Source organism: Haliaeetus albicilla, chromosome 11 (genome assembly GCF_947461875.1).
Source record: "Haliaeetus albicilla chromosome 11, bHalAlb1.1, whole genome shotgun sequence".
Taxonomy (NCBI): domain Eukaryota; kingdom Metazoa; phylum Chordata; class Aves; order Accipitriformes; family Accipitridae; genus Haliaeetus; species Haliaeetus albicilla.
Window position 1 is genome coordinate 32,415,509 of NC_091493.1, and position 21,980 is coordinate 32,437,488.

General features: G+C 38.4%; 1 protein-coding gene across 13 annotated transcripts in view; it reads right to left on the minus strand.

Moving 5' to 3' along the window:
- ABLIM1 (actin binding LIM protein 1) overlaps nucleotides 1-21,980 on the minus strand; it is a 209,877-nt gene that overhangs the window by 90,462 nt on the left and 97,435 nt on the right. For all 13 annotated transcript variants that reach the window (XM_069797057.1, XM_069797056.1, XM_069797055.1 and 10 more), the window contains 2 exons: nucleotides 9,156-9,339; nucleotides 6,444-6,553 (listed from right to left, as the gene is read on the minus strand). In XM_069797057.1, the coding sequence (XP_069653158.1) occupies nucleotides 6,444-6,553; nucleotides 9,156-9,339 (294 nt within the window). The remainder of the gene's footprint in view (nucleotides 1-6,443; nucleotides 6,554-9,155; nucleotides 9,340-21,980) is intronic.

Sequence of the window (21,980 nt, forward strand, 5' to 3'; positions counted from 1 at the left end):
CAAATTTATGCGGAGCTATATTAGTTTAAGTAAATGTGTACAGATATGGAATATCCCCATGCTTATCAATTAGCCTTTTATAATTAAAAATCTAAATGTAAAACAAGATTAAAATCAATTATTCTAATCAAGGTTTCCTGGGTTCTCAGGTAAACCATGATTAGAATCAGTGATTTAAATCACAGTGTTTGAAATCAATCCACAATGATGTCTGTGGTATGTCTTTATTCTATGGTAAATTAAAAAAGACATGAGTCCCTTCTGTCAAGTCCCCAAAATCCTCAACTGAATCTCCAGTACCTGAACATAGGTATGCAGGCTTTAATGCCACAGAGATATGTGAGTGTTTCTGTATCTTTAGCAAATAAGCCAGGAATTATGAAACAAGAAAATCTTTGTGTTATAGCACACAAAAAATATTAAACCCTTAAGGTTCAAAATTATACAGAGGATTTTAAAAACTACATTTTTAAAATGCATGTTCAAAACCATAATTGTTGAGCCCGTCTAAGTTCCCCACTGCATTCACTGAAGTTTATGGATATTGTGTGTATTAAGCCAAAACTGGGCTCAGTGTCTTACACTAAGGCCTGTCCACATCTGTGCCAAGTATTTGTACAATACCTATACACACTACGTAGCTTTGACACACAGTGTGAAATTGTAGGATATTTCCTAAGAATTAGCTCAAAATCCTGTGTTGGATGTTGCTTAATATCCTTTAAAGCCAAAAATCACTGCAGATAGCTTGCTTACAAATAGCCAGCCAACTCTTCCCCTTCATTTTTTAAGTCTTTTCTATGGACTTGAAGGAATTTTCTGACAGCTTAGGAAAGAAGGATAAAGAACAAAATAACGAAAACTGAGTCAAATGTGGCTAAACAGTCACAAATCTAGCTGCAGACTTTTCACAAGAACTAAGATTAAAAGGAATTTTGCAACCATTTTATCCACTCAGCTAACTTCTAATGGAGAAGTTTGTGATGCCTATAAATCAGCACACACATTATTTCTGAATACTGGCAACAGTCACCTATATCTTTATCTAATGAAAGGACATTTATGTCCCAAATATAAAACTGCATTAAGAATTAGAGAGTCTTTGAAGGAGGACTGCAAAGCAAATTTGCTGCCTCTCCATCCTCATCCTTCATTGTTTCAAAAACAATCTCGCTTCCCCCCGACTTTCGGGGCAGTGAGGAAAAAGATGATTCTCATTTTTTCCTGGCCACCTTTTTCTTCAATAGGTAAGGTATGTTGGCTCTGCTCTACTTCAACATTACCAGAAACCTTGCTGGAAGTTTCAGATATTTACTGGGAGCTTAGCTGCAGGTTATTTGAAGAGATATGGCTATAGAATAATTAACAAAGATACCTTTCTCCCACAAGTTCATTAAGCATTAAGCTCAGTATTTATATTACAATAGAGCTAAGATCCCCAGTTGTGAACCAGGATGTAACTCTGTTAGACTCTGTACTGATGGGCATGAAAACATTTGTCCCAGAGAACTTACATTCTTTGAACCAGAACATAATGTGCAAAACAGACAAGGACAAACATGCAAAACAGTACTGTGAAATCTCCATGTGGATGCCGGCTGGTCAGGGAACAGCTGCACCAAAGATTATTTACGCACATGTAACACTGGTCATTTTGAAAACTCTGGTCCACGTCTTGGCTGTACTGTAATGCTCTTAACTCACTGGAGAGGCTGTTACAAAGAAAGGGGAGTTGAAATATCTTCCCCGTGCTTCTTTCCAAACAGTATCATCACTGGATATCTTGGCATATACAGGACACAAGTATCTATTTCACTGAAGAAGAGGAAACTGTGAGAGTCTCCACCATCATTTTAAAAGAAGATTAATTTTTCAAACGAAAACTCTTGATAGGTAATTGCAACGCTTCAGTTTCTTTTGGATAGGGAGTTTTTTGCTATCCATCTAGAAAGCCCACTTTTCATTTGAAATGCAATTTCTTAATTAGTTCATGCACACCACTAAAATGATCCAACATTTCAGCAAAAAGGTATCAGAAATAACTAAAATTTCCTAACCAGCACCCAGACAATGAACCAACAGAGAAATGTCTCAACCTCAGGTAGGGAAGTAACATAACACTCTTATTACTGAAGTGCTTTATCATGGAAATAGTGAAGCGGAATGCCTAAGGGAAAAATCTCTGTTTGAGGAAGAGGGAAATTTATTAAACTGTGGTCAAAGACACATAGTCTCTTCAGAATTTCAAAGATGACCCCCGAGCCAGAAGACTGCTGGTTCGAGTTCCACCAGAGCAGACTGGTGGCACCAACTCACACGCCCACCCCAAGCGCGGGGAATCTCTCTATGGCTGCTCTGCTCTCAGCTGTACCTTTCACGACACCTCTTGTGCATTCACACTTCTCACACTACTCTTCCAAAGGTACCTAACCCTAAAATGGATGAAGAACAAGGATTTAGGAAGACCTTAGGTTCTTGAATTTCTCCTTATACAAGTTAAAACTACACAAATTTTCTAATTTTAATGACTTTAGCATCAATAGGTAAGGGTCAGGCAGTAGTACAGTACTTAGGACTGCACCATCTAAGCACCATACCATCTTCAATTTGCTTATAACCACAACATACTAGTAAGCTACGGCAGCGTTATTTTTTCATTTTGCTGGAAGAAAACCGCCCCTTGAAATTTAAGTACCAACTCTGATATATAAAATATGTATGAAAAAAACCAGAAAGCTACACTCACAATTCCTAGGTGCATGGGAAGTAACCACTAGATAAACATTCCTCTGACGACATGGAAACAATGAACCATGAATCCCCAAACAACATAAAATAACAACAACAAAAATTCAAAAGTTTGACTTTGGCTTTGACTCTTTTTCACTCTAAATTACAGCACGAAATTAGGAAAAAAACCCCATATAATTTGCAGATTTTTAAAGGTGGCCTTTGAAAACAGTCTACAGAATACGTGATACAAAATGCTGAGGGACAATGAAATAAGGCTGTCACGTATGGAGGAGAGATACAATACAGGAGACAGTAATTAATAGAAGGTAAAATGAGGGGAGGCGGGGGGAAGCAGGGCACCCATCACCAAATAGCCAAGCGCACAAGTTGCAGTCTTGCCTAAAATTCAGAAATAATAGATGCCTGTACAACTGCATCTCAGGAAAGCCAGTATGGACCGTAACAAACACAGGTGTGCTATTGTGTAGCTAAAACACAACAGAAAGTAGAAAGAGCTTAAAACAGTACAAACCAGGCAATCATGATGTTGTCTACAAAACGTGGACACTGTTTAAAACATAAATAGTAATTACCAGGATACACTACTTATATTACTCCTTTATTGGGCTCCAAAGAAAATAACTTTCTGTCTTTGGCAGAATCTTGAAAACCCTGAACTACCCAAGCCATCAACATCACACTTTTAGTCAGTGTTGTCTAGTTGTGCCCTGCTTCTGTGCTGCTCTACATCTGTCCCAGTCACTTTGCTTTACAGATCACATCTCATTTATCAAGCTGTCATATGAAATAAAACAATAACAAAAATGAACACCATCCATTTCATTTGTCTGCAAAGCTATTTACAGGTATTTGGTATTAGATTTCCTGCTGAATGAATGAAAATCCCAAACCTAGTACACTGTGTACTTCTAGCAGTGTCTAAGGAACAGGGCTGACTAAATTGTGAATTATAATTACTCTATAGCATCTGTATACTGAAAAAGACTGTCTTAGCAAATTAGAATAAAAAAGGAGTCACTGAAATGGTTCTTCAAGAAAATAGCTATAACTACTCCAGGTAATACATGTGCAGTGAAAGAAATAAATTATTAATATAAATAACAGAAATAAGTACCACGGACCCAAATAATATTAAACAAAAAAAAGGGAAATTAATTATTCGGTATTTTTGCTTCTGGCTTTCATTAGCATGCACTATAAAAGAGTGTAACAATATTCAGGTTCATGTTACTCACGATGTTAACCCCTGTATTTAGAGGCATTTGATTTTCCTTGAAATCATCCAAGAAAAGCTGTCAATAAGCCTTTCATTTATGTGAAGTAACAGACATTAGAAAATGGCATGTCAACATTAATGCAGACATTTTAGTGGATAGAAGGCTTCCTTTTACATTACATAAGCCAATCAAACCTGATAGACCTTCAGTCTGTTGAATTTCCTCACATCCAACTTTCTTTGTTTTAAGAAAAGCCTCCTCTAATAATCTACTTGGAAGTAATCAGGGGAAACTGACAGCAATATAGGATATAAAATAGATGCACAGCATGAATGAGATTCTCTTCTAAGAGAACTTGTATTAAAAAAAAACCAAAACTGTCAAAAAAGGGCAAAGCATTAGAAAAAATTGATGTGTCTGATTCAGCCAGCAGGAGAGACATTGAAGCAATCTGGAACAGCTTACACTAATGAAAATTTACTCTTCAGTGCCAGCAAGAAAGACTTCTCCTTATCTAAGTCAACTTTTGCACAAAGCTAAAGCAGTAGCTGGCATGTCTTTGAAGACAAAGGACGCTTCATTAGTATTCTTTTAATTGAGTTTTTCTCAACTTATAAACACATGCTGGTCTCACTTTTATTTGTCTGTTTTGGACAGACATTTGCTCTAAAATGACAAGAAACTCTATTCTATAGCTTTCTACAAGTCTTTATCCATAAAAGTACAAGATGCACAGTGGCAGGTACTTGTAAACTGTTAAGAGCAGGAGCTCTCTTGCTGTGTGTACTGGTAAGGCAGTTTGCCCAGCAGGATCCGATATTGATTTTAAAAAAAAAAAAAAAAAAAAAAATCTTATCACAAGTATCAGGGAAGATTGTTTTATAATCCTTGCTACCTATGGCTTCAGTGTGAAACCCAAGACTCAATTCTAGCAGAGACTATGGCTATCAAGAAGTGACTCCAGCTCTTTCACTTGTTCACTGTCAGACTACTTCAGCCCACCATTTGCTAGGAGGCATTTTGGCACCTGGAGTCACGTATCCAGGAAGCTGCCACACTGCTGGATGAGTGCGCCACTTTTTGAGAACCAGATGTAGTGTGATCCAGCTACTTCGATACTGAACACCAGTTGTTTGGGAATCAGTGCTGTGACACGCTTAGAAAAAGAACATCAGTACCGTCCAATACCTCTATGCCTGGCATTTCTGTGCCAATTATACCTCCTAAATATCAGTAATTCAAACAAATACAATTTCCACATCATTCTTTTATCTCAGAAGGATTCTCTGGGTGCCTGAAGTACCTCATACACCTCTATGTTGGATTGTAAGTTTTGTAAGGCTTTTTTCACGTTCCTAAATTCTTCCTTAAGTGATTAGGCCTGTGCATTTTCAGCTCCAAATCTACAGTTACAGCGGAAAAGTATCACTTAACAGACAGAAAGGCATGGTAACAAAAAAACAGCTCTCATTTTCCATTTTGCTACGTGTCTGATTACATGTTCTCAGGCAAATCAGATAACCTGAGATTCCCTTGACTTGCCCACTGAGCACAAACGTTATCCAACTTTGCCTTCACATTGCACTTTATAATCCTAGGATCTCAAACCAGTACAAAATACACAGAGTCTTCCTGAAGGAAACCAACACTGGTGGAAAACAACCTAGCGTCCCAAGGAAATCTCTAGCCATTCTGAATTATAATACTGTACTGGGTAAATCATTACAGATTAGAGTGTTGAGTACAATCCAGCAGTCACAGAAAGAATCAGAAATCCCCAAAGATTTAAAAAAATTAACTACCAGAGGCAGAGATTAATATCAGTAATTTACAAATTATTTTTTAAAAGCATTAAAACCCAACAGCAAACAAAGTTAATTTCCCTCCCAAACTTTCTTCATTCTCTCTCTTTCCCCTTAACTTGCTCTCTCTCTTTTTAAAAAAGGTTTGTTGAGGTTCTGATCACAGTATCATTGTGGTATCAGTCTACTGGAAGCATAACCCTGGTGATACTCCTTTTAAAGGATAATTTAATTAAATTAGGGTGTTAAATAGTACAAGAAAATTAATTTCCTCTGACTTTGTCCTCCTTTGAATACTTAAACCTGTGCAATTGTACATGAAAAAAATGGAATCTATCAACTCTGAAACCTCAGATTTCATCAATTAGATACTTTTCCAGTGCCTATAAAGGAAAATCAGGCCTTTTAAAAATCCAGTCTTTGGGGAAAAGTCATTTGTTCATATTGAAATGTGTAAGTGTCTTTTCCCACCTGTAGTACCAGACACTTTTAATGAAGGGAAAAAAAAAAAAAGAAAGAAAAAACAATGGTTCTCAGAGATAGTTTGCATTTCTAAAGGTGAGGAAAAATTAAAACAAAACAAAAGAAAAGATTGCATTAAGTTAGTTTCAACCAAACGTTGATGAACCTGGGAAAGTGAGAGGCTTCAGAAAGAAGATGGCATACTTACTGCTTGAGGGAGACAATTCTTTTGGACTGGAGGACATTGGCTGAGCACACATCTGACAGAGACAGTCCCTTCCATTAAAGGTAACTCGATCGCCTGGTGGAAATGGACGCCTAGAGAGTTAAAGAGAAAAATGTATTTTAGCAAAGGTTATGCCAGAAGTTTTCCTCTGTTCTCTATGCCTTGAGTTTGCTGCCTTTCGCCAGTGCAATCAGTACTTTACAGAAACTCAGATCAAATAGTTTCTGCAATGTGGCCTTGGCAAAGCCAGGCACTGGAAGAAATCAAACCTGTGGATGCAAGCAGAGCAGAGGTTAGACTTGCCTTGTATTTTGGTTTTCAAAAGTTATCAAACACACTTTATCTAAAGAGTAGACGACAGTGAAATCCGCTTAGACACAACAGCTACATTTATGATGGTCTCAGCATGATGTTGTGGATAGCAAATGGTACAGAAGAGAACTCGAAGAAGCGGAATTGGCCTTGAGGTTAGTGAAGGAATGTGGAGCTAGTCACTCATAAATACACTAATTTCATCTGTATTCAGCAATGAAATATATGACTACTTTACAGTGGATGTAGCAGTTTGCAAAAAAATTGAGATGTTATCCACATTCATTCTCCTAGAGATTTAAAATAGGTATCTACATTACAGAACCACCAGTAATTGCTACCTGTACAGATGGTGCTAGGAGAAAGGTAAACGCTGAATGCACTACAGAAATTTGAGATTATTTGCTGAACCCAACAAAACGTTGGATTTGCTTAACCCAACAAAATGCGTTAGGCAGAAGTTGACATTGCTGTTAACTCTTATTTGGTGTATAAAACAGAGGATGAACAATGTTTTTTTATGAGCTTTTCACTAAAATGAGAAGGTTTAGTAACTCCAAACCTTTACTAAGTAGCTTCAGCTGCTGAGTACAGACCCCCCTACACCACACCTCACTCCAAAACAAATGAACATCTGCTCATTTCCACAATATAAAATGTTTAAGGCATTGTTCTAGTTTCCTTTCCACTGCCATTCCTAAGTGGGCCATAAATAAATCAGCAGCAATACTGCATTTCATGAATCTATTCCAATGACTCATCTTTTGTTCATTCAACATAAAAAGATGGATGCAAGTCAATGTAGAGAATATTGATGTCATGTTTCATACTGTATCATCTACTTTCACACTGTCCTTGGGAAAATAAAATGGAAACATACACATCATATGATTACCAACATGCAGAAATTCACACACTTTTTAAAACCAAACGGAAAAATTATCAAAATATTTCCAATAGAAAAGGTGTTGAAAAACATACCAGGCTATAGGACAAAGTGCCACTCATCAGAGGTAGCTATGAAAGATTAAGGTAGCAGCTGGCAAGTCTGCCACACTAATACTCAGGCACGTCATATGATGGGTTCTCCAACAAGGTAATATCTCAGAACGTATGTTCTTGCCTTTCTTGTTCATATCATCCTCCTGCATTAAGTTTCAGACAATTCAACTGCTGTCAGATTCTGATTTCTAGAGAACTCCACTATCTCCCTCCAAGACTACAAAGGAACAGGTCCTGTCTTTTGAGTTGTGCCTCTCTATGAAATCTACCTACATCTCTATGTGATGCTTGTTATGTGTCCCTCGGCCATTACACTGAAACTTATTTAAGAAAACTTCTGTTTTATTTGCAGAGCTCAGAACTGCAGAAATGAACAACCTGATGGCCATCTTAATTCCAGCTTAGTAAATAGTAACTACACACATAACAGTTGGCTCTCTGTAGAATCATCATGGCACCATAATATCACTGTACTTCTGCTTTATAAGATTGTTTTTACTACTATAAAAATGTGCCACTTCTATAAAAACCTACAGAAGTTTTATTTCCCCTAGTGTATCCAAAATATTATCATGATCCCCATAGCAATAAGGTACATGCTAAGACAGCCTAAATTCTAGCATAGTCTCAGTGCCTACAGCCAGCTAATAGAGAACACTATGCACAGGGACTTTGGGTTGAGTTCAGGCTGTAAAGCTGAGCTGAGATTTTCAAGTATAGAACTGCTCAAATGAGCAGGCTATGAGAGCATGTGGAATATTTGTCCAGTAGTCTCCTAAATTCTGAATTAACATCTTAGTGAGACTTTAAACAAAAATACAAGTTAAAAATGCCACCTTTTGGTCCATCCACCCAGCCTCAGTTAACTTCTTTTTATTCCCTGTAGAACTGGGAACAACAAATAACATTTGGGAAGAAGAGGGGGATCACAGTTGTCCCAAAGCCATGTGTTCTTACATGATATGAAAATGAGTCTCCAGTATGTTTTCAATTGTTTAACTGTTCTTGTAGCCCAAATGACTTCTCTATTGTAGCATGCAGAATTTTGCTTTACCTCATTTCTCCCATCAAGCTCGGCTGATCATCTGAACTCAACTTAACCCATGTCCATTATCTCAACATGTAAGCCTGATACTCAATTCTTCGATATGTGAGAGTAACTTTCTGAGAACAGGGAACTATATGTAACAGAGAAGGTGTCCCCTCCAAATAAATGAGTGGTATTTTGAAGACCCTCAAAATCAGACTTGCAGCAGATCTTTTCCAACCAAACGCCTCCCAAAGAGAAATGTGTCTTGAGGCTTGTCTCTCATGGTGATACCTTTCTCCCTGTTTTCCTTGTACTGGTTCACGCCATGTTAGTTGAAAGGGATGACTTACTTGCAAACAGTACAGGCAAAGCAGCTTGGATGGTAAGTTTTTCCGAGAGCTGTCACTACTTCGCCTTCCACGAACTCCCCACAACCATTGCAGCGGGTACCATACATACGCTGGTAATCCAAGGTGCAAAGATATTCCCCGTTCTTAATGAAAAAGCCTCCTTGTGCCAAGTCACAGCCACACACTGGAAGAAAAAAAAAAACAGACAGATAGATTGGAAAAATATAGCTACTAAGGATGTCAGCAACAGCCTATGCTGCCGGCAAATGAGATGACCCTGGTGGTCTTGCTTCCTTCTATCAGATTTTTGCTTTCTCCTCCTGTCATTACATGCCTTGACATCCCAGGAGATAGTTGGTATTCTCTGGCTAGAAGAGAGCTTGTAATAAAGACTTTCCTTGGAGGAATCTACTTTATTGTAACTTTCGTGTACTTGGTCCTCACCAAGACCTCAGTTACCTCACATCACCCAGTTAATGCTGTTATCAGAGTTATTTGTACTAATGCAATCTTGCTTTGACTTCTGGGACTGGAGGTGAGCAGAAGAAAAGATGTGATTTCATAAATACAACAGATTTTACTATTTTATACACTAACATACATTTTTCCTGCAACCACATGCTTTAAGAAGCTTTCAAGGTGCTCATTGTTTTTGAAACTATGAATACTTCAGAAATGTTGTATGGTTCAGATTAACTCTTCCAGTCCTCAGATAACACTGAGTTGCTTCACCATCGTTGCATCAATAATTTTCATTTTGCTTTAAAAAGTATTATCTTTCAAATCTTCAGGGTGATTTTACAGTATTAATTTAGACATAAATAGTGGGAGAAAGCTGCAGTGAAAAGACAATCAAGCATTAAAAATATAGCCACATCTCCACTACATATACATTTCATGATACATGCAGCCAAACTATACAACAGTATACTGGACACTGAATAAAGCCAATAGGAAGAGTATTCCCCACCTGTATTCTCAACAAATTAATGTCCTAAGAACTACTATTACCTTTGAGTACCTAATCTGCATTGATCTTGTGTTAAGTCTTTTACATACTATACTCCCTGTACTTCATGAATTAGATAAACAACTCTAATATTTGGATATAGACTTGTGGTCATGTACAACTTTATTGGGAAAAAAAATTATATCAGTAAAAGGATGAAGGACCAGTCAAGGATTTCTGTGACTTGGCAGTTTTTCTACTGTTAAATGCTTATTCACCCAAACCAAAACACATCAAAACCAGGTGCCTGTTTTGCTTTAAGAAAATATTCATAGTATTACATTGGCATTTCTGGTCGACACAGGAGACAAAGAAATCCATCTTATAACAGCCAACTCTTATGAAGAGAAAGAGCCATAGGAGATGGGAAACTGAATTTCACACTTTGGCTTTAGCTTGAGTTGAACAAAGGATTTGAACCTACCTATTTAACATCCCACAGTAGCACCAAAAATACTACTTGCTTCATGCGAGCTTTAAAAAGTCCTCTTTATTCACCTCAGTGAGAAAGCATAAATAGGAGCTGCTAGATGAATTCTTAGACAAATATATACATGGCTGCTCCCAGGCATTTTGGTTTCAGCCACACCTACTGCTCCTCTGTATACTGTGTGTAATTCAGTAAGAGAAACTACTCTTCACAGCAGTCTAGGATGCTATCTTAACTCATACTCTGCAAGCAATTCCATCTCATCCCTCTTTGTAACATTCAAGTATATTCAGATCAAATATCAGAAATATCGAATATCAGAAATTCTGATTATTAAGGAAAAATAAATAAGCAGGATTCTAGGTCCCTGCAGTTACAGAGTCCTTGAAAAATGAAAATATGAAATACAGAAAGATTTTCAGGGGACCTGAGTTCAGTTCATCTCTCTGCCAAAAATTCCAAGCACGATATTATGCACAACATTCGTTCTCTCCTCCATTATAATTGGTTAATATCTTATTAACTACTGCCTTGAAAACTAAAATTGCAATGTGTTTGGGGCAGGGATTGCAAATTCTCTGTCTGCCTGTTGCCAAGCCCTGGAGGTCTAATGACTGTTACTGTAACAATAACTAACAGAATAGCAATAAACAGAATGCACTAAAATGCAGCTTACAATAAAAGCAGTATCAGTACTAGCATTTCTCTGGTTTCATATTTCTGCATAAAACAGTGTTAATATTCCATGTGCAAACAAATTACATTTCATGGTGGCATTAAATCCACAAGCAACCAAAACTCAATTATCAGTGACTTAGGAGAATTACAGAGAACTATTGTTAAGGCTCTATTATAATGCTGCAAAATGCTCCAAGCTGGTTTTCAGGTACACCTCCAGAAAAAAAACATCTTTCATTCTTCCGTTTTCTTCTACTGATGTCCATTTTGTTTAAAAAATTATTTTCAAACTAATGGTACAATATCATGTAACCGTTAGGCAGAAGATACTGTGACCTCTACACCACATCATCTTAGACTCTTCCTGAGTCGTGGGCCATCTAGTCATTTTCCACCGGAGCTCCAGAGGTGAAACCTAAGCCTAGTTACAACAGGTTGGTTTTCTAAGTTACCTCTGGTGGATCCTTACAGTTAAATCATGGAGTAACTGAGAATTCTACTTTAATGTCTAAAAATTGTTAGGGATTACTTCAGTATTCAGACTGTTAGATCCTGTGGTTACAGTGTATGAACTGGAATATTGTCAAGGAGTGGGGTCAGTACTAGATGCTTCAGAAGCTGCTAAATTTCATCAAGGGCTATGGAGTACTCATGCGCCTATGAGATTATTTAAATTACACTTTGCAATTCAGCTTGTAGCTTTAACGTCCAAGTCTATATATATACTTCAGCTTCAAGCTAAAGACACTCAGCATGCTGCTGGATCTGCCTCAGAAGCTGCATATATGAACTCTGGCTCTTTACTATGGTCCCCAGTTCTACCAATGAGTCACCTTTTGAAAAACTCATTTAGTCATTATGGCCTTCTCTACCTGCCTAGGCAATGGGTCTGATGAGGTAGGTTGATCAAAAGTAACTTTCAATGCAACCTCTGTACTAGCTGCTTCTGAAAATCCAGCTTCAACATATCATACGGAGGTCTGTGGTAGATCATTGCTTGCAAAAACTACTACAAACTTTGAATGGAAGGGTTCATGCACTCACGATTATTAAGCTCTATCCCTTTTGTGTGGCCACAGGGATTAAAGTCTAGCGATGAAAATGGGGGATAGAATTATTTGGCAAGTCTTTTAATGACCCTAAATGCTATTATTAAAAAGAAGCTCCCTCTATTGCTCTTTTCTTTAGGAAGTCTCCTTTCCACCCAATCTCTTATTCTTTTTGTCAATAACTCAGAATGAGTTAAATTCTCTCATACTGGCAAGTCATGAGTTCAGGCACAACCAGAACTGCTTATGATGTGAACCACCAGCAGATGCATCATCTTTGGCACACTCACAGCACGAAGCACACACCAACCTATACGAATTAAAGGCAAGTCCTGGCAACCCCATGTTACAACAGATTTTTGCAGTCAATTTAGCACGTGTTCCTATCACTAATCACAGCTTTAAAGTACATGGGCGAAACAAGGGTCACCCAGAGTATTAACATCCATGGTTGGAAAAATGCTGTTCCAGCCGGCTGCTTTCACTTTGACTCAGAGATCAAATCAGAAAGGATGAACATGACTGTATCCACACTTGGTGTACAATGTGGTGTACAAACAAGGATGGGATTTAAACAGCTTTTCTTTTTTTTTCTCCTTTTTGCAACAGTGCACAAGTCATGGTTCTGACAACAAATCCCCTCAAGCTTAAACATATTGCCTTAGCACACATATTTATGACCACTGTAGGAATACCACAGAAAAGATGGATGACGAATTGTGATTGTTTTTATTAAAAAAAAGACCATCTGCCCAGCATTGTTCATGCCACAGACAGCACAGGCAATGAAGAGAAAGCAGCTGTGATTGCTGCATACGTACAATAAATCCTAATAGTGTGATCTAGGCAAGTGCTGTGATACAAGTATCATGTCAAAGAAAAATTAGTACCAAAATGACGACAGTTTATAGGAAACATCAAATTATGTTCTTTTGGTTTTTTCCTATACTGATGGGAAAAACAACTTCAAAAGAATTACTTCGTGGAGCCAATAGTGACGCACAAATCATACTTGAGAAGGCAAAAAGCAAGAGGTATTCTGTAAACATCCGTCACGTGGAAATAGTTCTACAGGAGAATAACATTTCCCCAAGACCTTTCCTACTCAATATGATGGAAGAAATCCAATTTTACATGACCAGAACCTCCCTTCTGAAACAGGAGACACTGGGGAGCATTTCTATTCCCTGAGGTACCACAAACATAGAGATTAAAAAAAATCAGCATTTTTCTTTAAGTGAAAAAAGAAAACCATTATCTTCAACAGCTCCTGGAGGAACTCAGCCTTCTTCTCCGAGTCTGTATATGAAAGAATTTCATATTCCAAACAGATGATTCTGCGTCTCTTGTGAATGGAATAAGCTGGAACACAGTTCTGCCTCCCACTGTATGGAAAACACCAACCTACTAGCTTTTTCTCTCTTGAACTACTCTCTGGAGCTACTATTTTGCATCCTTGGAGCACAAAAAGGTAGGAGATACTGTCAGTGCTGCTGTCAGCTCTCAAAGCTACAGGGTCTGACAAAATGTAACTGCTCAAGTGTAATCCAACTGCCTGGGATCTCCAAGGGATCAGGACGGTTCTTAAGCTGAGTCACTTCCAAGCTTTAATGCAGATGATGAAAATGAAGAGATCAGATTTTTTCAAAGTGAATGGAAGTAGAATTTGATCCTACTGAGCATTATATGTAGGATTTCCATAGGGTTATTGTCAGTGAGTGTTGAAAAACCAGGCCCTTCATAAAGTAACTCCACGTTGACGTTCATTAAAAATTGAAAAATTGTTTCAACACTGAAGAAACAAAACCACACAAGCAGACTACAAGCATGGGCTCTCAGTTTGCAGAAGTGAATACTATTCATTAAGAAAAGTCTAATTATCTGTTTTGTCACCATGCATTAAATAATGTGCAAATTCAATTTCCTGTTGGGGTTTTATTCCTTTCTTATATTTCTAAGCTTCATAGAATAATGGTGCTGTTCTCAAGTAGGGAAATGTTCATATAACATTTATTTCTTAGGACATAATGGATTTCTTGTTTGAAAGTAAAAACTAATTTGGCAATGTTTCAGTTTATCACCTACATCTAAGCAAATACACAGGAAAAATCTGGTTGGGTTTTTTTTGCCTAGGAGAGAGCTTAACAAATCCTGCACTGATGAAAGCAAGGTTCATGTTCTTATTAAAATTTTAAGTTTCTACATTTCAAATGAACTAAGTCTTTCTCTGCCTTTGTTTTATTCCTCTTATCAACACTTCTTGATGGCATAAATCATTTAAAGAATGAATGTACGTCAAAGTATCATCAGAAGACCACAAGAACAGTAAATCTCAGAAGCCATGTTGCAGTACCACAATTGCAGAAAGATTACAAGCCACCATTAAGAAATTGCATACAGCTTTTTGCAAAAGCTGTAACAGAGATCCTGATAACTGTTTGTCACAGTCCTGTCACTGGAGATTTTTTTTGCCATACACTGATGAGAGATGCATTTTGATCCAAGCTATTTGGAACTGTGTCCAGCATTCCCAGTGGTTCTAGAATCTCTTCTCATTGCAACAGATTGACTTCTTTAAAAACAACCCTGGGAAGTCAAAAGAGCTTTATATACATGGACAAACACAGGTGATGTTAAAATCTGCTTTGTTATCTAGTGACCAGCTGGATGAAAGGATTAGCAGCTAAAATACCTCCTGAGCAAAAGATGAGGCTGCATTTCTTTCATCTCCTAAATCAGTCTGGGATCCCCCTGAGAAGCATCCTCTAGCCTCCAGCCAGGCCCCTTTCCTCTTCCCTTGAAAAACCTTGACTCTCCATTTCAAACACCTTGCCTGCATGACTACTGAGTGCCACTGTCATTATGACACAAGTAATTCTCAGTGGGGTACTTGAGTGAAACCTTTAAGCATTTAATGCAAGCATTCATTCACTGAGCTGAAACCACTAGTGATGACAGAGTTTCAGATGAGCTCAGAGTTTTAACTTAATCAACTTCCCAGTCAATGCCACGATGCTGCCTTTAGTCCTACGAGGTCAGCTTGCTTTGGTTTTCTCCTTAACGCTGGAGATAACAACAACACTGCACAGGGAAACTTTCCTGTCCGCACCTGACATGCATATATTTCAGTCTTTCTAGCAATCTAACAGACAATAGCTAGTACCTGAGTTCAACAGCAAGCAAACTACAGCCATATATAATGTAGCAATGTGACAGCTTCCCAACTGAAATATCAGTGTTTTGTGCACCAGGATGGAAACAATGGCAAGAATCATTCAACCATTTAAAACACCTTTCACATTAAACTAAGCACTAGGTGGAGATCAAAGTCATTTATGGGTCTGTGGGAAATGAACCTTGAAGAAAATGCAAACAGTGGAAAAATGTCAAAGTTTAACCTGGTATAGCTTGGCTGTAACAATCTAGATGAGAGATCTCTCTAAAAAGATTATAAATAAGCAAACCAAGGATGTAAGAATAGAACAAAAATAAACCTCATCCAAGCCAGGCAAATGAAAGATACATTGACAATAAACCCAAGCAACTTTCCATGTTTTCATAAGGATGCTCTGTACCACTCATCAAGCACCTGTAAAGCATCCTGCTGGCCCTGTACTTTCAAAGGGATCCAGTAGCTTGTTAAAATCTGACATGGCATCTGTCAGCATTCATCAACATCAGCCAAGCAGTGCAATTAATTTCATTCCCTGTCAAACGTTTATATGAAAGAGACTTCAGGCCCGACTAAACTAAGATCAGTGTCAACCAATTGCCATTAATAGCATTAAAACCACAAGCGCAAACCAAGGATCCACTTCAGAATGGGATGAAACTGCTTGGAATTTTTTTCCTGTTAACATCTAAAGCAAAAATTAACAATTCAGTGTATTATATGAAAATGGAAAGAATAATTTGGAAAAAAGACCCAAATAAAATAAGACATTGCTACTGAAAACAAGTAGAAGGGCAGGAAAGGTTCAGAGGATGGGAGAGCAGTGTGCAATAGATCTACGGGTATAGCTTGAGCCCTACTGTCAAAGCCCACAGACACCTCACCCACCATGCTTCTTCAGCAAGGAGCAAGGGATCCTCAGGAATTCTTATAGAGACTGTTTTCCACAAGTGTGGAGGCCGACTGGCAGCTTTCACTGCCAAGGGGTTGGATACAGTTTAAAATCTGCTGCACCTCTGAAGCAGCCCATTGCCATCCCAAAGGCTACTGCCACTAATGAAACAGAGCTCTCCCTGCTGCTTATGGGTTACGGGAGGGTTAGGGTCATTTTGCAGGAAACCAGCCTGTCTTACAGAAAACTTCCCAGGCCCTTACCTGAACCTGAAGTGACACACCAATAAGCATCACTGCAAGAAAAAGAACAGGCTTCAAGACACAGCAGCTAAGATATGCAGTTACTCTCACAGCTGCAACTGAGGCTTGCTTTCATATCAAGCTACCTGAATGCATGAATTCACATCTGAATCCCATTTCCTGTCATGGGAGAAATTTTAACCTCTGTTAGCTTCCCAGGAACAGCAGAATCCCATTGCTCCCTGTTTTTTCCAAACTGTTCTAACCTGATTTGCTGTCCTTAAACAAGTTCACACTGTCCCTTATTAGGTCTCCCTGTGCACACAGATAACAGCATGACCCCCTTTTTGCCTTTTCACTTATTTGTGTACTAATTTCTTCAGCAACAAGTACTTCTCTTTCATTTTCACCCTTAAAATCTCAACTTACTCTTCCTCATTCCCTTCCATGGGACTTTCTACCATGGGTAAAGGATGCAGAGTTGTAAACCTTCAAGATCTTGAGTCAGATCCCCAAAGTCCTGATGGTCCAAACCAGGATATTGTAATATTTCTGTCCTTTTTATCTGTATTCTGCTGTTTGTTAGAGCATTTCAGGTTCACATTTTTCCGAGGTTTTGTATTTTAATGACTAGAAATGCCCTTTTCTGTAAATGAAAGCCAAGATACTCAGGTTTAGGAAAAAAATGAAAATACAAACACTCTTGAGAAAAATCAAAAGACTTAATAATGTTAAAGGCTGTTTCAATAACCAAGCTGAAAAGGGAAGTTCACAAGCGGGCAAACAGTACCATGGTATATTGAAAGAGAATTACAAGCCTGGAGAGCTTTTAGATAAAGAAGGCTCTTTGGTTCAGTGATTCAGAGCTTCAGGGGATCTCGTATAATTTCCTGATGCTCAGGAAGGAGCACATTCTATCCACCAGTTACTGTGTCCACAGATCAGTCTCTGTGTCAGAAGTATTTGTGGAAATGCAGAGATCTTTTCAAACACTGCACTGGATATCTACTACAAGAATGTCCTCATATATAAACTTTCCATCCACTGACACCTAACTATTAATAGCACTAACTACCCAGAAGCCAGTTTGCAGCCTCCTCCTGCTGCCACTGAAGGAATCTGATGACAGATCAAAGGTCAAAGAACTAATAATTTAAAACACATTCCAGCCTATTGATACAGTGTCTGCTTACATGACCCTAACTTCTTCGCAGTCCTTCAAGGGAGGAAGATCCAGTTCAAAGTCAAAGATTACAGAGCATCCCAAAATCCAAACTTAGGAACCCTCCCCCTTCCCTGTCAAGCTCATTGAACTACAGATGCTGTAGCCTTGGAAAAGTCAACACATAAAAGAAACAGACCCGTGCCTGGAACGTACACATACCACAAAGGATCCTGGAAGTACATATTGATGTGGGGCTTTCCCAAATAAGCTTCAAAGACAGCTACCTCAAAAGAGGAAAATGAGTACATTTGTTCCATAATTAAGAAACTGCTTTATGCTGATTTATAACAATGTTTTAATAGAAGCTAAAAGTTTCTTCTCCGTGGGATACTCTGGGTTTGTGGAATGCTTCCTGTATGCCAAGACTTGGCTTTGCCTTATAATTACCAAGAATATTAGCTGGCAATTGCCTTTTGATATCTGATATTGCTATAGTATGTAAAACATTCATACACAGTGAAACATTTCCACCTGGCATAGCCTAATCACATTACAGACATTTATGCCACATAGTGAGGACTAGAAAACTTTAGGACACCATCCATATTCTCATGGCAGGATTACTTATTTTATTACTTTATTTATTTACTTTTTTTTTTTTTTTTTTTAGTTTAGGCTACCATATGGAAGCTAACTATGTTTTCCAATTTATTTTTGACATCAAGAACAGGGACACTGTCTACTATTTGAAATACTCCTACCACAAATACTACCTTACCTTGTTAAGATAATGCAACCAATCTCTACATGTACCAAAATCAAGCTATGTAAACTTTTACTTTGTTACTATGAAAGCTTAAGGCTTGTTCTGTTAAGCAATACAGAGTATTGAAACAACATTTCCCTCTAACCCAGAGGATGAATCACAGGCTTAATAATAAAGTCTTATTACAACAGTTTTGCTAGCCTCAAAGTTTCCTCTCCTAGTACATGCAATAGGGTAAAAGGAACTGTAATCAACTGACAATGACAGAAAATTTTCATTTGTATCAGATCAAAATTTAAATAGAGATATTAAAATCTCTGGTCATGCATATCGTAATTTAGGGCCTAATCCCTCACACATTTACATATGTAACAGACATTGCAGTGAATAGCCTTAGTTTTTCCAGAAAAGTTATTCATGTACGTAGATGCTTATAAGAAATTTTTTTTACCTCTTTATAAGCTACTAATTCATTCTTGTTAATGTCAATGCTTATTAAAGACAAAAAGTAAAACAATGAAGTCTCCAGCTTAGTCTGTTCTCCCTTCAACCTCCTCATCTAACCCTCCCTCCTCTCAGCCTGCTGCTTCCATTGCCTGGTAACCATTAGCAATTTGCTATGTAAGAGTAGTGTGCTCCTGGTAAAATAGAAATTAAGACTTATTACAATTGGAGGTAATGCAGAATCCAATTAAGCTTGCATTTGTAACACACTGTAATTCCTTAGCAAGGTAAGTGACTTTGTTATAACACAGCCAAAGACAACTGCTCTGAACAGTGCTCCTGCAGCTGCACTCCTAAATGTCTCTTATTCCTCCCCTGTCCATCATTCCCTTGTTAACTCCAGCTCCAAGTCAGCTGCTGACTGCCTGAGATTCTTTGCCTATCAGGAGGCTGGCAGAGCTCACCTTCTGGGGGATAGGCCACACCATTTTCAGCTCTTTGTTTTTTGATCAGCTCTTATCTGGAGCCACAAATAGAACTAGCCAGCCTTTCCAGGCAGATAGGACAAACCAGCTGTATACACTTGGTTCTCAACAGGCAGAGAGTAACAGCTAGCTGCATCTTATCATGGGGGTACGGGAACACATCAATCGGTGGAGGTTTTACTTGTCATCTTTTTCAGGAAGCAGTTACTCTATTCTGAGAAAGATTCTAGAGATGGACACAGCACCAAACTACAGGGATAGATGACTGTCTGATCACATTACATGACACATGAGCATGTCCTGAGCTGGCTGATGCAGCATGGAGCCTTAAGTCACCATGTTCCTGCAGTGCAACAACGACCACTGACACGCATGCCAAGCAATCACGGAGGGCCTATGTATCTCTGACATAACCTAGGGAAGCAGGATTATGATCATACCAAATACGCCTAACAGTATGATGTAGACACAAAGTTGATAGCATGGATGACAACTAAAAAAAAAAAAAAAAGGAATCTCATACAGAGCAAAGTAAGAACAGGATCACACCGAAAACACTGAAACTCTGCTACTATACAACTACTGTGACAGCTTTATGAGGGAATGGATTTTTTCCAAATCTTCACTAGACTATCAGACCAAGTGTATGGGTAAAAACTTAAACATTTCCAGGAGGTATGACAGCAGTCAGACAAATACAAGCTTGTTCAAGTCTTTCACACTGTAGATGTATGAGTTGAAGTCTCAAGATCAAACTTCAGTATACAGAAAGGGGAAAGACAACCAAGCCACCTGTAGATGCAGCTGATACATTCTGGTCCCAGTATCAGTTGTTTCCTCTAGCTAACAACATGCTGTATAAACTGAGGGGGTCTAACTCCATCTCCTGTAGAGTCACAGTCATGTCAGATTAAAAACCCATCAGACTGAGAGGAAAAAAAAAATTTACTTGAACATCTGTGTCCCACTTGTATGAACCATATGGTCAGACAACATGCAATATAAGTAAATAACTATATGGTTTAAACAAAAACTGCATTCACTTAAATATGACAGGCCAACAATAAATAAGCTCTGCAGCTTAGGTATAAGATTTGAAACAGGACTTGGAGCAACCTCCTATACACAGGAGGTTCCTTTCTCTCCGTGAAAGACAAATGGACACAGAAAAGATGACACTCACTTGCTGGCAAACCCAACTAATAAGGCGCAGACTGACTGAACAGCAAAAGTCTCTAAGATTCAGCACTGGCCCTCTCAGTTCAAACTGGGATGTGCAGATACTGCAAACAGGCAGAAGCTACACTGTTAGCCCTCCTCTCCTAAATAATAAGTGAACACATGCAACCCGTCACCTGCCACAAGTTCAAAGTTTCCTTAACAAGCTAATGATAAAAATCAGTTTCACTTCCATCAGAGAGAGGTATTTCTACAGCTCTCCTTTCTCTGGTGATCTTCATGCAAGCAGTCATGAGGTCAATAATATTGCAGAATATTAAACTGTCATCAGCTTGGAAATATATCCATAAACAGAAGCCACAACGAGTTTAGATACTGCCCTGGGGTGGTCAGGGGAGTATCCTTGTAAACCCAGCCTTGCAACAGAATAGTCAAAGCACAAAAGCAGTGTATGAGTAACTAACTAAAACACAAGTGAAAGAAGAAATTAGACCCCCCAAAATAAGCAAGATTAATGGGTGCATCAGCAGGAGAACAATTCCAGAGCCCTGTTCCATCTGCTCCCTTGCTTTTTTGGGAGGTCCCAGGCACACTGTTTGTTGCCTGGCCTGAATTACCATTCTTCTTCATGACTCAAAGGGTCTCAGCTGGTCTGCTGCTGGAAACACCCTAATCCAGTGTCTTCTATAAATTGAGACCACGACTCACTTTGGGCAGAAACGGTAGAAGAAACAACTCGTTGCTGTTTTTGAACTGCTTAGGGATTATACAACACCAAATACTGCCTGAAATACAGCAACTGTAATACAGAAAGACGAATGCATTTGCATTACCCCAAGCATTTCAGGAATAGTGCATGTAGTGCTCCCCTCTGCTTTCCATGATGGGCTGATACCATTCCAGTTTGACACATATGAAAGACATCAATATGCAGGAGAAAGTTCAGTATTTTTTGAGCTATCTAGCTGTATTAAACCAAAAAACACAGGTAACACAAAACACAGAATGTCTTAGATTCTAGCCATTCATTTTTCAACATGCAAATAACCCAAGTGACTTTTTAAAAAAAACGTTAGTAACATCGGAAGACAAGTATTTCTAATTTCTGCTATATCCCATCTATTTAGGAAGCAGAAGAACAGAGTTACAGCAATCACACTACTATACTATTCCACCTGTATTTGGAACATGAAAAATGTAACTGAAACTCAGGCACTAGGCTTGAGGCACTTCTCAAAATCTGGATCTGCAGTATACGTGCTAGACATGGACTTTCAGAAAACATGACTTAGCTTTAAAGGAAGCAAAAAGCTC